This window comes from Bombina bombina, chromosome 9 (assembly GCF_027579735.1).
Source record: "Bombina bombina isolate aBomBom1 chromosome 9, aBomBom1.pri, whole genome shotgun sequence".
Taxonomy (NCBI): domain Eukaryota; kingdom Metazoa; phylum Chordata; class Amphibia; order Anura; family Bombinatoridae; genus Bombina; species Bombina bombina.
In genome coordinates this window covers 111,242,375-111,263,461 of record NC_069507.1, presented here as the reverse complement: position 1 = coordinate 111,263,461, position 21,087 = coordinate 111,242,375, and the positions used below count along the sequence as shown (strand labels likewise).

Sequence of the window (21,087 nt, the reverse complement as noted above, 5' to 3'; positions counted from 1 at the left end):
ATGATTTTGGAAATCACTCTTGGAAGAAGAACTAGAGGCGGAAAGACATAAGCAGGTTGATAATTCCAAGGAAGTGTAAACGCATCCACTGCTTCCGCCCGAGGATCCCTGGACCTGGACAGGTACCTGGGAAGTTTTTTGTTTAGATGAGATGCCATCAGATTATTTCTGGAAGCCCCCACATCTGAACAATTAGAGAAAACACATCTGGGTGGAGAGACCATTCTCCCGGATGTAAAGTCTGACGACTGAGGTAATCCGCTTCCCAATTGTCTATACCTGGCATATGAACCGCAGAAATTAGACAGGAGCTGGATTACGCCCAAACAAGTATCCGAGATACTTCTTTCATAGCTTGAGGACTGTGAGTACCACCCTGATGATTGACATATGCCACAGTTGTGATATTGTCTGAAAACAAATGAACGGTTCTCTCTAAAACAGAGGCCAAGACTGAAGGGCTCTGAAAATCGCACAGAGTTCCAAAATATTGATTGGTAATCTCGTCTCTTAAGATTTCCAAACCCCCTGTGCTGTCAGAGATCCCCAAACAGCTCCCCAACCTGAAAGACTCGCATCTGTTGTGATCACAGTCCAGGTTGGACGAACACAAGAGGCCCCTAAAATTATACGATGGTGATCTAATCACCAAGTCAGAGAAAGTTAAACATTGGGATTTAAGGATATTAATTGTGATATCCTTGTATAATCCCTGCACCATTGGTTCAGCATACAAAGCTGGAGAGGTCTCATATGAAAACCTGCAAAGGGTATCGTGTCCGATGCTGCAGTTATGAGACCTAAAACTTCCATGCACATAGCTACTGAAAGGAATGACTGAGACTGAAGGTTCCGACAGGCTGCAACCAATTTCAAACGTCTCTTGTCTGTTAGAGACAAAGTCATGGACACTGAATCTATCTGGAAACCTAAAAAGGTTACCTTTGTCTGAGGAATCAAATAACTTTTTGGTAAATTGAACCTCCAACCATGTCTTCGAAGAGACAACACTAGTTGATTTGTGTGAGATTCTGCAGAACGTAAAGACTGAGCAAATACCAAGATATCGTCCAAATAAGGAAATGCTGCAATACCCCGCTCTCTGATTACAGAGAGTAGGGCACCTAGAACCTTTGAAAAGATTCTTGGAGCTGTCGCTAGGCCAAAAGGAAGAGCAACAAATTGGTAATGCTTGTCTAGAAAAGAGAATCTCAGGAACTGATAGTGATCTGGATGAATCGGAATATGAAGATATGCATCCTGTAAGTCTATTGTGGACATATAATGCCCTTGCTGAACAAAAGGCAGAATAGTCCTTATAGTAGTCACCATTTTGAAAGTTGGTATACTCTTGCATATCGATTCAAAATCTTTAGATCCAAAACTGGTCTGAATGAATTTTCTTTCTTTGGGATAATGAATAGATTTGAATAAAACCCCAGACCCTGTTCCTGAAACGGAACTGGCATGATTACCCCTGATAACTCCAGGTCTGAAACACACTTCAGGAAAGCCTGAGCCTTTACTGGGTTTGCTGGAATGCGCAAGAGAAAAAATCTTCTAACAGGCGGTCTTTACTCTGAATCCTATTCTGTACCCCTGAGAGACAACACTCTGAATCCAATGATTTTGGACCGAATTGATCCAAACATCTTTGAAAACTTTTAGTCTGCCCCCTACCAGCTGAGCTGGAATGAGGGCCGCACCCTCATGCAGACTTGGGTGCTGGTTTTGATCTCTTAAATGGCTTGGATTTATTCCTATTTGAAGAAGGCTGGAAGCATATTCCTTGGGGGAAGAATTAGGTTTCTGTTCCTTATTTTGTCGAAAGGAACAAAAACGGTTAGAAGCTTTAGATTTACCCTTAGGTCTTTTATCCTGAGGCAAAAAAACTCCATTCCCCCCAGTGACAGTTGAAATTATTGAATCCAACTGAGAACGAAATAATGTATTACCTTGGAAAGAAAGAGATAGCAATCTGGAGTTAGAAGTCATATCAGCATTCCAAGATTTGAGCCGCAAAGCTCTTCTAGCTAAAATAGCTAAAGTCATAGATTTAACATCAATTTTGATAATGTCAAAAATGGCATCACAAATGAAATTATTAGCATATTGAATCAACTTAACAATGCTAGACAAATCATGATCCGATACTTGTTGCGCTAAAGTTTCCAACCAAAAAGTTGAAGCAGCTGCAACTTCAGCCAAATAAATTGCAGGCCTAAGAAGATGACCTGAATATAAATAAGCTTTCCTTAGATACGATTCAAGTTTCCTATCTAAAGGATCTTTAAAAGAAGTACTATCTTCCGTAGGAATAGTAGTACGTTTAGCAAGAGTAGAGATAGCCCCATCAACTTTGGGGATCTTTTCACAAAACTCCAATATAACTGCTGGCAAAGGATACCATTTTTTAAACCTTGAAGAAGGAATAAAATAAGTACCAGGCCTATTCCATTCTTTAGAAATCATATCAGAAATAGCATCAGGAACTGGAAAAACCTCTGGAATAACCACAGGAGGTTTATAAACAGAATTTAAACGTTTACTAGTTTTAATATCAAGAGGACTAGTTTCCTCCATATCTAATGTAATCAACACTTCTTTTAAAGAACGAATATACTCCATTTTAAATAAATAAGAGGATTTGTCAGTGTCAATATCTGAGGCAGGATCTTCTGAATCAGATAGATCCTCGTCAGAGAAGGATAATTCAGCATGTTGCTGGTCTTTTGAAATTTCATCAACTTTATGAGAAGTTTTAAAAGACCTTTTACGTTTATTAGAAGGCGGAATGGCAGACAAAGCCTTCTGAATAGAATCAGAAATAAATTCTTTTAAATTTACAGGTATATCTTGTGCATTAGATGTTGAGGGAACAGCAACTGTTAATGAACTACTACTGATGGATACATTCTCTGCATGTAAAAGTTTATAAAAAAAAAACATTACAAACCACAGCTGGAGGTATAACCTCCACAAGTTTACAACAAATGCACTTAGCTTTGGTAGAACTGTTATCAGGCCGCAGGGTTCCAACAGTGATTTCTGAGACAGGATCAGATTGAGACATCTTGCAAATGTAAGAGAAAAAAACAACAACACATAAAGCAAAATTATCAATTTCCTTATATGGCAGTTTCAGGAATGGGGAAAAATGACAGCATAGCCCTCTGACATAGAAAAAAAGGCAGGAGGCAAATAGAAATGGGGTCTTAAATAATGAAAATATTTGGCGGCAAGTATGACGCACAACAAACAGAAAAATATTTTTTGGTGCCAAAAAACATCCGGAAACGACACACTTGCGTCATAGATGACGCAACCTTGTGAAAGGACTCGGGCGTCGACTAAGACGCCGGAAACGTCGAATTTGCATCAACCAACGTAACTTTGCGCCAAAAAAATCTTGCGCCAAGGATGACGCAATAAACTCTGGCATTTTGCGCCCTTGCGCGCCTAATTCTGCCCGCGAATTTAAAAGACAGTCAATTAGAAAAAGAGACTATACCCCAGGTAAGAAATACATTTTTGATAAAAAAAAGCATTTCCCAGATATGAAACTGACAGTCTGCAAAAGGAAATATACTGAAAACCTGAATCATGGCAAATATAAATACAATACATATATTTAGAACTTTATATAAATACAAGTGCCAAACCATAGCTGAGAGTGTCTTAAGTAAAGAAAACATACTTACCAGAAGACACCCATCCACATATAGCAGATAGCCAAACCAGTACTGAAACGGTTATCAGTAGAGGTAATGGAATATGAGAGTATATCGTCGATCTGAAAAGGGAGGAAGGAGATGAATCTCTACGACCGATAACAGAGAACCTATGAAATAGATGCCCCGTGAGGAAAACCATTGCATTCAATAGGTGATACTCCCTTCACATCCCTCTGACATTCACTGTACTCTGAGAGGAAACGGGCTTCAAAATGCTGAGAAGCGCATACCAACGTAGAAATCTTAGCACAAACTTACTTCACCACCTCCATAGGAGGCAAAGTTTGTAAAACTGAATTGTGGGTGTGGTGAGGGGTGTATTTATAGGCATTTTGAGGTTTGGGAAACTTTGCCCCTCCTGGTAGTATTGTATATCCCATACGTCACTAGCTCATGGACTCTTGCCAATTACATGAAAGAAATTCTCTTCCTCTTCCAATAAAATTTTCAGTTTCAAACAGAATTCTGGTTCAAATCGAAATATCAACCCTTTTTTCAAAACAAGCAATAGAACCTGCTATAAATTCGAAAAATTGTTTTCTAAGCAATCTTTTTCTCGTAAAAAAAGAAAAATGTCCAGTTTCGGACAGTTATAAATTTAAGATCCTTAAATGCCTTTGTTGTCTATCAACAATTCAAAATAAAAGGAATTCACCTTCTCAGAGATTGCCTTCTAGACAACGATTTTTTTAGTCAGATTAGATCTGACAGATGCATATCTTACAGTTCCTGTAGCTCAGGAACACAGGAAATTTCTCACCTTTATTTGGGAAGGCAAGATATGGAGTTTTACCTGTATGCCTTTCCGTCTTTCCTTGGCACCTTGGATTTTCACCAAATAAATGAAAGCCAATAATTACTTACCTTCGATTACGAGATGTTCATCTTATTTATTTAGACGATATTTTGATTATGAATCAGAGTTCTATTATTTTAAAATCTTAGCTCCAGCTTACTATTTACATTCTAGAGAATTTAGGTTTTTTAGTCAACAAACAGAAATCTGTTCTTTCCCCTACCAAATCTTTAACCTTTTTGGGTTTTCAAATAGACACATTGAATTCTACACTCAGTTTATCCAGAGATAAAATTGTAAATATCAAGAAAGAAATCTCAAAAACTCTTTCTTTATCCTTGGTTCCCATCAGGACTATAGCCAGAATAGTTCTGTTACTCTCATCCTCTATTCAGGCTATTTTTCTTGCCCATCTTTATTACAGGGAACTTCAACGTTTGAAAATCTTTCATCTTCAGAAAGGTCTTTCATATTCCCATCCGATTCCTTTATCTTCGGAAGCCAAAGAAGAGCTTTCTTGGTGGCTGTCCCATATAGAAGCTTGGAACGGGAGAGCCATTTTTGGTAAATCTCCAGATTTAATTATAGAATCCGATGCCAGTCGTTCAGGCTGGGGGGCTCATGGTGGTCCCTCAATCACGGGCATAAAATGGTCTTCAGAAGAAAAAAGTTTTCATATAAACTGCTTAGAACTTTTGGCAGGCTCTTTTGCAGTCAAAAGTTTTGTCAAAGTTTATTTTCCTGTGTCCATTTTACTCAGAATGGACAATATTTCTGCAGTACATTATTTGAATCGTCTCGGTGGTACAAAATCGAGAGATATATCTATTATTACGAAAGATTTCATTCACCTTTGCTTGGACAGAAATATTTCTGTCAGAGAAGAATATATTCCAGGTTTATCCAATGTCGCAGCGGATTGGGGTTCTCATTATTTGACAGACTCAAGCGATTGGAAACTTCACAAACAAGTTATTCATTCGCTTCAGTCTCTCAGATGGATGGATCTTTTTCGCGTCCAGACTGAATTTTCAGATTCAACCTAATTTCAGTTGGCGTCCAGATCCAGATGCTCTGACGATCGATGCATTTCTCTACCCCTGGCCTCTTCAGACAGCTTATGCGTTCCCGCCGTTGTCCATGATTCAGAGAACTATCTCAGTAGTCCGACGGGATCTCTTTTCAATTCTTCTAATCACTCCCCTTTGGCCATCTCAACCATGGTACCCGTCCCTCCTAGAAACGTCAACCATCCTGTTCTTCTTCCTCTTTTCTCTCTTCTTCTTTCAAATCTAGAAGGTCTTCCTCACAATCTTATCGTTCACGGATCTCTGTGTCTCATAGCTTGGTCAATTTCGGGCAATCTTCATATCTCCAAGGCTTATCACAACAGGAACTCTTGCAGGACTCTCTGGCCCCTGGTACAAAAAAAAAACACATAAGGAGGAATTGAGGACCCTATTCCCATGGGAGCTTACAATCTAGAAGGGTAGGAGGTTGAGAAACAGGAGGTGAGGACTGCAAGATTGAGAAAGATGGTCCAGATGGTCTGGCTGGTGCTTGGAGAGATGTTTGGACCCCCTTTCAGTTGATGCAACTTATTAATTTTCTTACGTCCCTTTTTGATTCAGGTTTAGCATATAGGACTATTAACGTTTCTAGATCAGCTATTTCTGCTAAACATTCTTTTATTAATAATTTTTCCATAGGTCAACACCCTTTAGTATGCAAATTAATGAAAGCCATTAAACTTAAAAGACCTCCTGCTCCTAAATACTCCTCTTTTTGGGATGTTGACCTTATCTTTTCTCTTTTTAAATCTTGGCCTTCTAATGAATCGTTATATTTAAAACAACTTTCTGCCAAATTAGCTACTCTTTTATGTTTAATTTCTTTTTGCAGAGTTTCTGATGTTAGAGCGTTAGATTTCAACTCTAAACGTTTCACTCCTGAAGGTGTTACTTTCTTTATCTCTAAAATAACTAAATCTTTTTCAACTTCTATATTCTACCCTTATTTATCTTCTGAACCTTTCTCTGTGTGGTTTTATGTCTCAAAGAGTATAAACCTAGAACTTCTTTTCGTACTTCCTCTTCTAATCAACTTTTGTTATCTATTGTCCCTCCTCACTTTCCTGTGTCGTCTACCTCTATTGCTAGGTGGGTAAAATGGGTTATGAGTGAAGCTGGTTTTGATTTATCTTTTTCCCCTCACTCTGTTAGAGGATCAGCCGCTTCTAAATCATTTTTGAAAGCTGCTACACTCTTCAAAAAATTGCAGCTGACTGGTTTTCAGATTCCATATTTAAGCAATTTTATTTTAAATCCATTGAACATGCCTCTCAATTTATTTTGTTAGTTTGCTTTAAACTAGCAAAATATGAGTCTCTGGTCTTGTAATAAAATTCGGATTATCTTAATTTGTGAAGGTATAATCTAGATTTTATTAAAGACACAGAGACGAGTATTTTCCCTCCTCTACATTGATTTATATTTTTTCCTCCCTTTTTATGTTTTACCATGTTATTAATCATATTTTATTGTACATTTATTTTAGCTACCAATCCATAATCAGGATCTTGTTTCAAGTGGTTTTGTTAATTCTCATTTGAGCTACAAGTCCTCACTTTAATCAAGTTCGTTCCAGTTTTTACAACATTCCAGTTGGTTTTCAAGTTCTTCAGATCGTTTGGATACTTCCTTATGGATGATCATCTTCTTCTGGATTCTTCTCTTCAGTTTATTTTGTTGCCTTTTTGGCCTTAGTTATTTGTTTGTTATGGATTTAGTTTTTCCTTCAACAGCTTCTAAGAAAGAGGATTTGCTGTATGATATTGGACAGTTTACGGTCTCTATGATTAAGCCGATTGGTCAGTTTGTTCTAGTTTAACCAGTTTCCCCCTTTTTTATTGGTCACTGGTCTGTACACTGATGTATTCTGTCATTTTCAAATATTGTCAGTTATTTGTATTTATTTTCTGTATACGTTTAAAAACTGAATTGAAAGTAGTAAAAGAAAGCAAGCAAAATATGAGTCTCTGTCTTTAATAAAATCTAGATTATACCTTCACAAATTAGAAGATTCCGAATTTTTAAATATAATTTAACTATGCTGGGCATATAGAATGATTTGTTGGCCAGCAGTAATCTAGTTATTACCTCATCTGTTGCAATTAAACCAGAAGATGAATTCTGACATTGTTCTAGCTGAGCAAGTTTCTGCTGTAATTCTTTGATTGTTTCATCACTTGATGTTAGCTGCTTCTGCAAGTCAATCACAACTGAATTTTCCTGCATGACATAGAAAACATTAAATATTAATAGGTAGATAAAAAATTCAAACATTAGTAAGAAAAACAATGCAAAAACGATACTGTGATTTACTGCCCTATTATATATGATAGTGTTTGTTCCTTATCAGCTCTTTTTTGTGGAAACCAAAAATGTTACCTCTTAATAATTTGCATAAATAAAAAGTGAGAAGCGCTCAACCTGGGAACGAACAACAGCATAATAGCTTGTTCTATAGCCATTTATCACCCAAGAAGCAGCCTCTTTTTGCTCCACATGTGCCTTTCACAGAGAAGAACTTTCCTGTAGCATATCAGTCTGATCCTGACTTACAGTGTAGTCCAGCCCCGAAATACCAGGTAATCCCTCTCTGAACGAGAGAAACAGCAAAACCCCAGACGTACGTTTCGGCCTATTGTGGGCCTTGTCACACCTCACTGATGAGGCCCAATGAAGGCCAAAACGATCGTCTTTTGTTGCTTGGTTGCTTTGGTCCTTGTTCAGAGAGGAATAGCCTGTTATTTTGGTGCTGGACTGACCGTAATAGGCAGGATCAGACTAATATACTACAGGAAAGTTCTATTCTGTGAAAAGCATTAATGGGCTAAAAGAAGTTGGACCCAGGTGGTAAATCGCCATAGAACAGCCTAAAAATGGTATTGAGCTGGTTGTTCGTTCCTGTGAGTGCAGTTCTCTCTATATGTATTTAACCACTTTTAAGAATAAAAATAATAATAATAAAAAAAAAAAAAAACACTAATGTTACAGGATAGATTTACTTTATTCAAGTCTCACAATAATGAATTTACTGGGATAAGAGTTAAAGGAGAGCTTGTTTTGTTACTAAATAATTATGCTTTGTACATTAGTTATTTGAAACCCCCAAAAAATATTTTGTGAATCAGACAGAGCATAAGATTTTAAAAATGTTTCCAATTTACTTCTATTATCAAATTTGCTTTGTTCCCATGATATTCTGTGTTGAAGAGATACCTAGGTAGGCATCTAGAGCACTACATGGCAGGAAATAGTGCTGCCATCTAGTGCTCTTGTAAATGGAGAACATTCTTGCAAAAATGCCACCATATAGTGCTCCAGAAATGGGCCGGCTACTAAATGTACGCCCCTACTTTTTAACAAAAGACACAAAGATAATGAAGAAAAATTAATAGAAGTAACTTATAAAGTTGTTTAAAAAAATCACATGTTCTGAATTATGAAAGAAACATTTTGAGTTTCATATCCATTTAATGCAAATTTATTTAGCACTACATTTCCCAGCACCAACCATGAGTAAATGAGACGAGGATCAAATGAGCTCTAAGAATATAATTAGATTATTCATGTCCTATTTAACGTTATATTTCAAATACAACATTTTATCATTCACATATTACAATTTTTTATACAATTGCGGATCTGATGCCAGTTAAGACACCAAACAAATATACAAATTGTGAATAAAATGTTACCTCATGAGTCTGGGAAATTCTTCTGTTCTTAAGATTTTCTATTTCTTTCTCTTTTTCCATATTACTTGAAAGAAGACTTTTAAGTTGAATTTCTAATTCTGAAAGAAGCTGATCACGCTCTTCTCTCCATTTCAGAAGAGTATTATCTTTCTCAGCAAGTTGAGCATTTAGCTGTTCCTTTTTAAATACAATACAAATAAAACACTCATTAAAACATACAAAATAAACAAAACTTCATCATTTAAACAAAGTTAAATCAAATTTGCTTTCCAAAACTGTTAAGAGTCTTCCCTTCCTCATAATAATTTACTAAAGAGATTGACATGGACACAGCATAGCCCCAATCCTTGCTTGCAGGGAAAAGTACCCGCAAAAGTATTTAATATCTTCAGACACCTTTGCACATCCTCCCTTGACAGAGGCAAAGAGAATGACTGGGGATTATGGGTAAGGGAAGTGACACTTAACAGCTTTGCTGGGGTGGTCTTTGCCTCTTCCTGCTGGCCAGGAGTGAATATCCCACTAGCAATTAGAATGATTTCAAGGACTCTCCATTCCATAGGAAAGAAAAGGTTTTATTCACATAATTTACACTAAAATATCACTTTAAAATTCATGAAGCATTGATAGCTTTATAGTAAAATATTAATAAGTCTAAAATCCAGACCAAACAACAGGTTATAGATGCAACCAACACCTCTACTAGAGAATGACCCTACAGTTGAGCTCATAAGTTTACATACTCTGGCAGAATTTATGATTTCTTGGCCATTTTTCAGAGAATATGAATTATAACACAAAAACTTTTCTTTCACTCATGGTAAGTGTTTGGCTGAAGCCATTTATTATCAATCAACTGTGTTTACTCTTTTTAAATCATCAATCAGATTTCCATTAGTGCTGCGGAAACGGTGAGAGGTCTCCTACCGCTAGCCTCTGGATTTATGCATCGCCCCTTCATCCCGGCGGATACCACAGCGGGTGAGTTTAGACTATACCGCTCAAAGAGTGGATACACACAGCCGATAAATTCCCTACGTCTGCACTGAACATACTCCTCTAAGGGGTAGGAGGGAGATATTTCTGGTCCTCTATATGAACTTGGATTTAAGTCCGTGCATGGGTGGGAGGATTCCTGTTGACCCATAGTAGTTGGCCTTCCATTAAGTGCACAATAATAGAAGAATTAACAGTGGATTGATATAATCTATGTGTATTCGATCAATGACTCATTTTCACTAGTTTCACAGGACTATCCCCATAGGACATTCTCCATTCAACTATATTTCCCATGATGCTCAGCCAGCATATCAGTTGAATCATGAAAGTTTAATTTTGACTTCAGTATCCCTTTAGGTGCTGACATAGCATACAGTAAACGGGAATTACACTTGTATTTTTACCCTTCACTGCCCCTCCCATTAGCATTGGTTGACAGAGCAGTATTATGCCAGCTGTGATAAGTGCATTTTATTTTTTAAATAGATGTATTTTTGCAATATGCAAATTATATTATATTGAATTATAGTAAAACTATAATTGTTTCAGTGATTGCTTCTACTGTGCATGGAGACTTTTTACAAATGCCTTGTAGTGTTTTAGCCAATACAAGAGCACTGCCAAATATGAAAGGGGGGGGGGGGGGGCGAGTTCCATAGCTTGTCTATTATATTCCTTTAATTTCCTATAAATTAGAGACATTCATTAAAGTTTATACGAATGAGTAAACATTTTTGTTTTTCAGAAATAGAATTTAAAGGGAAAGAAAGGTCAAAAATTAAATGTGTATGGGTGCACTTAAATTTGAAATATATATTAATTTTTGCAAAAATGCTTCTAGTAAAAGTTAGTTTTTTCATTGGCATATGCACATATCCTGTAAAGGACCCGTACACCGGGATTTAAACACCATGTCTGCTAGGAGAGTCAGCAGTGGTGTGTATTGCTGCTGAAGACTTAAGTTGTGTCAAACAAGCCACTGCTGACTCTCTGAGAAGGTGTGGTGTTTGAATGTGCATGGGCCCTAAATTAAAGCTTATTTAATTTAATATATCAAACATGAAAAGTAGATTAGCTCAGTTGAGTTAAATGAATACCACAGAGGGAGGCTGAGGGACATATCCCTGTGACACCCGAAGGTAGTTATGGCTGAAATAACAGCGCACATAACAAGGTATCCCTATATGCCTGTATCAATCAGCTTGCTGGAAATCTCTTCTGTCTTTTTTGTGAATGATATGTCCCAGGAAAAGAAGAGTCTCACATTCGTCTGAGCTCCTAAACATTAATCCATAAGCAAGTAGCTGGGCACCTCTATTCTCAGCCTTCTCATGGGAGGCCAAGAACAAAACAATAGCGATGAGAGGGAATTTAAGCTCTTGTGTGGGCTATTGGCCTCCTCCTAGTGGCAGAATTATATCCCACATTATACAGCTTTATGGACTATCATAATATTACAAAAGAAATTTGAATTACTTACGATTTCTGTTTGCTGTTTAATGAAACGTTCTCGGTCCTCAGCAAACTTTCTCATCTCCTTGTTTCTATGAGTCTCGGATTCCTTAGTCTGGGCTAAAAGTTTCATTTTTTCATCCAACCATTTCTTTCTTTCACTAATGTGCTTTTCTTCATATTCCTTTTGATGATTAAATGATAAAATTGGCAACAGTAAATACATATCCCTAATATTACTAACTTTTAGAATCCAACTAAAAGCTTGTTATTTTTGTATGACAAAAAAAGGAACAATTATTTGGTGACATTTCGCCAAAATTCAAAGAAGAGACATGGAAATATATAACAGAATTTATGTTTACCTGATAAATTACTTTCTCCAACGGTGTGTCCGGTCCACGGCGTCATCCTTACTTGTGGGATATTCTCTTCCCCAACAGGAAATGGCAAAGAGCCCAGCAAAGCTGGTCACATGATCCCTCCTAGGCTCCGCCTACCCCAGTCATTCGACCGACGTTAAGGAGGAATATTTGCATAGGAGAAACCATATGATACCGTGGTGACTGTAGTTAAAGAAAATAAATTATCAGACCTGATTAAAAAACCAGGGTGGGCCGTGGACCGGACACACCGTTGGAGAAAGTAAATTATAAGGTAAACAAAAATTATGTTTTATCCAACATAGGTGTGTCCGGTCCACGGCGTCATCCTTACTTGTGGGAACCAATACCAAAGCTTTAGGACACGGATGAAGGGAGGGAGCAAATCAGGTCACCTAAATGGAAGGCACCACGGCTTGCAAAACCTTTCTCCCAAAAATAGCCTCAGAAGAAGCAAAAGTATCAAACTTGTAAAATTTGGTAAAAGTGTGCAGTGAAGACCAAGTCGCTGCCCTACATATCTGATCAACAGAAGCCTCGTTCTTGAAGGCCCATGTGGAAGCCACAGCCCTAGTGGAATGAGCTGTGATTCTTTCGGGAGGCTGCCGTCCGGCAGTCTCGTAAGCCAATCTGATGATGCTTTTAATCCAAAAAGAGAGAGAGGTAGAAGTTGCTTTTTGACCTCTCCTTTTACCGGAATAAACAACAAACAAGGAAGATGTTTGTCTAAAATCCTTTGTAGCATCTAAATAGAATTTTAGAGCGCGAACAACATCCAAATTGTGCAACAAACGTTCCTTCTTCGAAACAGGTTTCGGACACAGAGAAGGTACGATAATCTCCTGGTTAATGTTTTTGTTAGAAACAACTTTTGGTTTAGTACGTAAAACCACCTTATCTGCATGGAACACCAGATAAGGAGGAGAACACTGCAGAGCAGATAATTCTGAAACTCTTCGAGCAGAAGAAATTGCAACCAAAAACAAAACTTTCCAAGATAATAACTTAATATCAACGGAATGTAAGGGTTCAAACGGAACCCCCTGAAGAACTGAAAGAACTAAGTTGAGACTCCAAGGAGGAGTCAAAGGTTTGTAAACAGGCTTGATTCTGACCAGAGCCTGAACAAAGGCTTGAACATCTGGCACAGCTGCCAGCTTTTTGTGAAGTAACACAGACAAGGCAGAAATCTGTCCCTTCAGGGAACTTGCAGATAATCCTTTTTCCAATCCTTCTTGAAGGAAGGATAGAATCTTAGGAATCTTAACCTTGTCCCAAGGGAATCCTTTAGATTCACACCAACAGATATATTTTTTCCAAATTTTGTGGTAAATCTTTCTAGTTACAGGCTTTCTGGCCTGAACAAGAGTATCGATAACAGAATCTGAGAACCCTCGCTTCGATAAGATCAAGCGTTCAATCTCCAAGCAGTCAGCTGGAGTGAGACCAGATTCGGATGTTCGAACGGACCCTGAACAAGAAGGTCTCGTCTCAAAGGTAGCTTCCATGGTGGAGCCGATGACATATTCACCAGATCTGCATACCAAGTCCTGCGTGGCCACCCAGGAGCTATCAAGATCACCGACGCCCACTCCAGATTGATCCTGGCTACCAGCCTGGGGATGAGAGGAAACGGCGGGAACACATAAGCTAGTTTGAAGGTCCAAGGTGCTACTAGTGCATCCACTAGAGCCGCCTTGGGATCCCTGGATCTGGACCCGTAGCAAGGAACTTTGAAGTTCTGACGAGAGGCCATCAGATCCATGTCTGGAATGCCCCACAGCTGAGTGACTTGGGCAAAGATTTCCGGATGGAGTTCCCACTCCCCCGGATGCAATGTCTGACGACTCAGAAAATCCGCTTCCCAATTTTCCACTCCTGGGATGTGGATAGCAGACAGGTGGCAGGAGTGAGACTCCGCCCATAGAATGATTTTGGTCACTTCTTCCATCGCTAGGGAACTCCTTGTTCCCCCCTGATGGTTGATGTACGCAACAGTTGTCATGTTGTCTGATTGAAACCGTATGAACTTGGCCCTCGCTAGCTGAGGCCAAGCCTTGAGAGCATTGAATATCGCTCTCAGTTCCAGAATATTTATCGGTAGAAGAGATTCTTCCCGAGACCAAAGACCCTGAGCTTTCAGGGATCCCCAGACCGCGCCCCAGCCCATCAGACTGGCGTCGGTCGTGACAATGACCCACTCTGGTCTGCGGAAGGTCATCCCTTGTGACAGGTTGTCCAGGGACAGCCACCAACGGAGTGAGTCTCTGGTCCTCTGATTTACTTGTATCTTCGGAGACAAGTCTGTATAGTCCCCATTCCACTGACTGAGCATGCACAGTTGTAATGGTCTTAGATGAATGTGCGCAAAAGGAACTATGTCCATTGCCGCTACCATCAAACCTATCACTTCCATGCACTGCGCTATGGAAGGAAGAGGAACGGAATGAAGTATCCGACAAGAGTCTAGAAGTTTTATTTTTCTGGCTTCTGTCAGAAAAATCCTCATTTCTAAGGAGTCTATTATTGTTCCCAAGAAGGGAACCCTTGTTGACGGAGATAGAGAACTCTTTTCCACGTTCACTTTCCATCCGTGAGATCTGAGAAAGGCCAGGACAATGTCCGTGTGAGCCTTTGCTTGAGGAAGGGACGACGCTTGAATCAGAATGTCGTCCAAGTAAGGTACTACGGCAATGCCCCTTGGTCTTAGCACAGCTAGAAGGGACCCTAGTACCTTTGTGAAAATCCTTGGAGCAGTGGCTAATCCGAAAGGAAGCGCCACGAACTGGTAATGCTTGTCCAGGAATGCGAACCTTAGGAACCGATGATGTTCCTTGTGGATAGGAATATGTAGATACGCATCCTTTAAATCCACCGTGGTCATGAATTGACCTTCCTGGATGGAAGGAAGAATTGTTCGAATGGTTTCCATCTTGAACGATGGAACCTTGAGAAACTTGTTTAAGATCTTGAGATCTAAGATTGGTCTGAACGTTCCCTCTTTTTTGGGAACTATGAACAGATTGGAGTAGAACCCCATCCCTTGTTCTCCTAATGGAACAGGATGAATCACTCCCATTTTTAACAGGTCTTCTACACAATGTAAGAATGCCTGTCTTTTTATGTGGTCTGAAGACAACTGAGACCTGTGGAACCTCCCCCTTGGGGGAAGCCCCTTGAACTCCAGAAAATAACCTTGGGAGACTATTTCTAGCGCCCAAGGATCCAGAACATCTCTTGCCCAAGCCTGAGCGAAGAGAGAGAGTCTGCCCCCCACCAGATCCGGTCCCGGATCGGGGGCCAACATTTCATGCTGTCTTGGTAGCAGTGGCAGGCTTCTTGGCCTGCTTTCCCTTGTTCCAGCCTTGCATTGGTCTCCAAGCTGGCTTGGCTTGAGAAGTATTACCCTCTTGCTTAGAGGACGTAGCACTTTGGGCTGGTCCGTTTCTACGAAAGGGACGAAAATTAGGTTTATTTTTGGCCTTGAAAGGCCGATCCTGAGGAAGGGCGTGGCCCTTACCCCCAGTGATATCAGAGATAATCTCTTTCAAGTCAGGGCCAAACAGCGTTTTCCCCTTGAAAGGAATGTTAAGTAGTTTGTTCTTGGAAGACGCATCAGCTGACCAAGATTTCAACCAAAGCGCTCTGCGCGCCACAATAGCAAACCCAGAATTCTTAGCCGCTAACCTAGCCAATTGCAAAGTGGCGTCTAAGGTGAAAGAATTAGCCAATTTGAGAGCATTGATTCTGTCCATAATCTCCTCATAAGGAGGAGAATCACTATCGACCGCCTTTACCAGCTCATCGAACCAGAAACACGCGGCTGTAGCGACAGGGACAATGCATGAAATTGGTTGTAGAAGGTAACCCTGCTGAACAAACATCTTTTTAAGTAAACCTTCTAATTTTTTATCCATAGGATCTTTGAAAGCACAACTATCTTCTATGGGTATAGTGGTGCGTTTGTTAAAGTGGAAACCGCTCCCTCGACCTTGGGGACTGTCTGCCATAAGTCCTTTCTGGGGTCGACCATAGGAAACAATTTTTTAAATATGGGGGGAGGGACGAAAGGAATACCGGGCCTTTCCCATTCTTTATTTACAATGTCCGCCACCCGCTTGGGTATAGGAAAAGCTTCTGGGAGCCCCGGAACCTCTAGGAACTTGTCCATTTTACATAGTTTCTCTGGGATGACCAACTTGTCACAATCATCCAGAGTGGATAATACCTCCTTAAGCAGAATGCGGAGATGTTCCAACTTAAATTTAAACGTAATCACATCAGGTTCAACTTGTTGAGAAATGTTCCCTGAATCAGTAATTTCTCCCTCAGACAAAACCTCCCTGGCCCCATCAGACTGGTTTAGGGGCCCTTCAGAACCATTATTATCAGCGTCGTCATGCTCTTCAGTATCTAAAACAGAGCAGTCGCGCTTACGCTGATAAGTGTGCATTTTGGCTAAAATGTTTTTGACAGAATTATCCATTACAGCCGTTAATTGTTGCATAGTAAGGAGTATTGGCGCGCTAGATGTACTAGGGGCCTCCTGAGTGGGCAAGACTCGTGTAGACGAAGGAGGGAATGATGCAGTACCATGCTTACTCCCCTCACTTGAGGAATCATCTTGGGCATCATTGTCATTGTCGCATAAATCACATTTATTTAAATGAGAAGGAACTCTGGCTTCCCCACATTCAGAACACAGTCTATCTGGTAGTTCAGACATGTTAAACAGGCATAAACTTGATAACAAAGTACAAAAAACGTTTTAAAATAAAACCGTTACTGTCACTTTAAATTTTAAACTGAACACACTTTATTACTGCAATTGCGAAAAAATATGAAGGAATTGTTCAAAATTCACCAAAATTTCACCACAGTGTCTTAAAGCCTTAAAAGTATTGCACACCAAATTTGGAAGCTTTAACCCTTAAAATAACGGAACCGGAGCCGTTTTTAACTTTAACCCCTTTACAGTCCCTGTATCTGCTTTGCTGAGACCCAACCAAGCCCAAAGGGGAATACGATACCAAATGACGCCTTCAGAAAGTCTTTTCTATGTATCAGAGCTCCTCACACATGCGACTGCATGTCATGCTTCCCAAAAACAAGTGCGCAATACCGGCGCGAAAATGAGGCTCTGCCTATGATTTGGGAAAGCCCCTAAAGAATAAGGTGTCGAAAACAGTGCCTGCCGATATAATCTTATCAAAATACCCAGATTAAATGATTCCTCAAGGCTAAATATGTGTTAATAATGAATCGATTTAGCCCAGAAAAAGTCTACAGTCTTAATAAGCCCTTGTGAAGCCCTTATTTACTATCTTAATAAACATGGCTTACCGGATCCCATAGGGAAAATGACAGCTTCCAGCATTACATCGTCTTGTTAGAATGTGTCATACCTCAAGCAGCAAGAGACTGCTCACTGTTCCCCCAACTGAAGTTAATTGCTCTCAACAGTCCTGTGTGGAACAGCCATGGATTTTAGTAACGGTTGCTAAAATCATTTTCCTCATACAAACAGAAATCTTCATCTCTTTTCTGTTTCTGAGTAAATAGTACATACCAGCACTATTTTAAAATAACAAACTCTTGATTGAATAATAAAAACTACAGTTAAACACTAAAAAACTCTAAGCCATCTCCGTGGAGATGTTGCCTGTACAACGGCAAAGAGAATGACTGGGGTAGGCGGAGCCTAGGAGGGATCATGTGACCAGCTTTGCTGGGCTCTTTGCCATTTCCTGTTGGGGAAGAGAATATCCCACAAGTAAGGATGACGCCGTGGACCGGACACACCTATGTTGGAGAAATATATAATATTATATACACACACACTAGTCGTGCATTTATCTGTTTTGTTTTAAAACGAATGCTGAATATGGCCACTGCCAGTAGCATTCGTCTCTTTTCAGAGCAAGATTTGTTCTTGTGATTTGCACAGATCTTTGCGTGTTGCACTTACACAAGAAGAAATCAGACTCAGAAAAGAGCAGCTGTCTTCGCCCATATTCGGCTTTTTAAAATGAAACTTACTAATGTACATGTCAAGGAGGGTTAAAAAAACAAAACCAAAAAAAATACATACATACATTGTATTGTCCTTAGAATAGGCCACGCTTTCCCCCCTAATTTAAATCTTTATATTAGGGGTGCAGCCTATAATCGGGATGTTATTTACGGCGTCCAATGTAATTCGATATTATCGACAGCTGTTACATTCGATAATGCTATCTCAAATATGCTATTTGGTTTTTTGATGCCTTTGGCTGCAATTGGAACATCACTAAGTTTTTATCTTTGTTTGTATTCACTCATGTCTTGTTAACTGAATGAATGATTGTTACCATAGTTTAATAAATCCCTTTTGCACTAAAGTCTTTTTTTCATAGGGGATAATGATTTCAATGAGAGTCTTAAAAAAAACAAAGAAAACAGTAGAGCAACTGTATTTCTGTGAGCATATAACATATGCTGTCAAAAGCAGGACAAACTGCATAATTAATACTAAAAGTGTTAAATAAATATATATATATATATATATATATATATATATATATATTTATTTATTTATATTTATTATACATTTATTAGATGTGTGTCTCATTTCTATTTAGTATTTTGTCTTGCAACAAATATAGTGCCTAGAAACGCAGATCATATGCAACTGAATTAAATATATAGCTGTCCAACAAATATATTTCCATAGAGATATTGTCATGAACTTACTCTTAATTGGGACTGTAGCTTGGACACTTCTGCAGAATTAGTTTGTAAAATATTTTTCTCGCATTCTGGTATGACTGAAAGTATTTTGCAGCTGTTGGTCTCAAGTTCTCTGTATTTATTTTTCCATTCTTCCAATTCTGATTATAAACAGAAATAATCATTAGAAGAAATAATTCACAATAACAAAAAAATACCCATCTGTGCCAGGACAGTCAAACGTTTATAAAATGTTATTCATTAGCTTTGTAGCAAATTACATATAGGCAATTCTATTAATACAAATTAACTTAAAGGGACAGTCTACAATAGCATTTTTATTGTTTTAAAAGAATCCCTTTATTACCCATTCCCCCAGTAATGTATAACCAAAACAGTTACAGTATACATAGCACTTTTTACCTCTGTGATTACCTTGTATCTAAGTCCCTTCTGACAGCCCCCTGATCACATGACTTTGTATTTATTATCTATTGACTTGCATTTTAACCAATTAGTGCTGTGTTGTGCTAAATCTTAAATAACTCCTCGGGCATGAACACAATGTTTTCTATATGGACCACATGAACTAGCACTCCCTGTTGTGAAAAGCTAATAAAAAAGCATGTGATAAGAGGTTGTCTGTAGTGGCTTAGAAACAGGCAGAAATTTAGAGTTTTAAATGTTATAAAGTATATTACTATAACAATGTTAGCTGTGCAAAGCTGGGGAATGGGTAGTAAAGGTGTTATCTATCTTTTTAAACAATAACAATTTTAGTGTCTTTAGTGACTGTCCCTTTAAAGGGATAAGAAAATAAAAATTAAACTTCCATGGTTTAGACAGAACATGTAATTTTAAGACAATGCTAAATTAACTTCTATTTTCAAATGTGCCTTATTCTGTTGGTATCCTTTGTTGAAAAGAATATGTATGCTACTGGGAGCTAGCTGGTGATTGGTAGATAAACACATTTGTCTCTTGTCATTGGTTCACCCCATATTTTAGTTAGCTCCCAGTCGTGCAGTACTTTAACTATGCTTAATCCCTTTGATGGGGTTAAACACACAGTCATAAACAAGAAACATTGCAATAATAAAATTCTCTAACATATTAGAACATTTTCTTCTTGCACTTTTATATTCCTTTAATAAATTAAATTATTGTTGTTGTTAAAAACAAACACTTACCCTCAGTTAATTTATCAGCTTCTTCTATTTTGGCCTCGAGAGCTTGATCTTGTTCCGTCTGTGTTTGCTCTTGTTCAAGAAGTGCCGTTCGCATATCTTCAATGATTTTCTCTTTTGTTTTAACATCTGAAAGAATAAACCCAGACACACAGTTATATACTAGATACACTTTTTATTTTGTCTAGACTTTGCTTAAAAGATCAAACTGTGCTGTAGTTTGAGGCAGTGAAACAGTTCACAATTGTCTACCTGCAAAAGAATAATTTGAGTTTAAAGGGACATTAAACACTTTGAGATGATAATATAAAATGATAAATAGTATATATAAAAAACACAATTTATGCTTACCTGATAAATTTATTTCTCTAGTGGTGTATCCAGTCCACGGATCATCCATTACTTATGGGATATTCTCATTCCCAACAGGAAGTTGCAAGAGGAATAACAGCAAAGCTGTTATATAGCTCCTCCCCTTCCTACCATATCCAGTCATTCGACCAAAAACAAGCAGAGAAAGAAGAAACCATAGGGTGCAGTGGTGACTGTAGTTTAAATTTAAAAATAACCTGCCTTAAAATGACAGGGCGGGCCGTGGACTGGATACACCACTAGAGAAATAAATTTATCAGGTAAGCATAAATTGTGTTTTCTCTAGTAAGGTGTATCCAGTCCACGGATCATCCATTACTTATGGGATACCAATACCAAAGCTAAAGTACACGGATGAAGGGAGGGACAAGGCAGGAATTTAAACGGAAGGTACCACTGCCTGTAAAACCTTTCTCCCAAAAATAGCCTCCGAAGAAGCAAAAGTATCAAATTTGTAAAATTTTGAAAAAGTATGAAGCGAAGACCAAGTCGCCGCCTTGCAAATCTGTTCAACAGAGGCCTCATTTTTAAAGGCCCAGGTGGAAGCCACAGCTCTAGTAGAATGAGCTGTAATCCTTTCAGGGGGCTGCTGTCCAGCAGTCTCATAGGCTAAGCGTATTATGCTTCTTAGCCAAAAAGAAAGAGAGGTTGCAGAAGCCTTTTGACCTCTCCTCTGACCAGAGTAAACAACAAA

At 38.7% G+C, this 21,087-nt stretch overlaps 1 protein-coding gene across 1 annotated transcript in view; it reads right to left on the bottom strand.

Moving 5' to 3' along the window:
* Positions 1-21,087, bottom strand: part of KIF20B (kinesin family member 20B) — a 627,757-nt gene that overhangs the window by 70,169 nt on the left and 536,501 nt on the right. Inside the window, exons 11-16 of the mRNA XM_053692918.1 lie at positions 20,231-20,273; positions 20,025-20,150; positions 18,859-18,995; positions 11,772-11,927; positions 9,293-9,469; positions 7,689-7,820 (exon numbers count right to left, since the gene is read on the bottom strand). Of these exons, the coding sequence (XP_053548893.1) occupies positions 7,689-7,820; positions 9,293-9,469; positions 11,772-11,927; positions 18,859-18,995; positions 20,025-20,150; positions 20,231-20,273 (771 nt within the window). The remainder of the gene's footprint in view (positions 1-7,688; positions 7,821-9,292; positions 9,470-11,771; positions 11,928-18,858; positions 18,996-20,024; positions 20,151-20,230; positions 20,274-21,087) is intronic.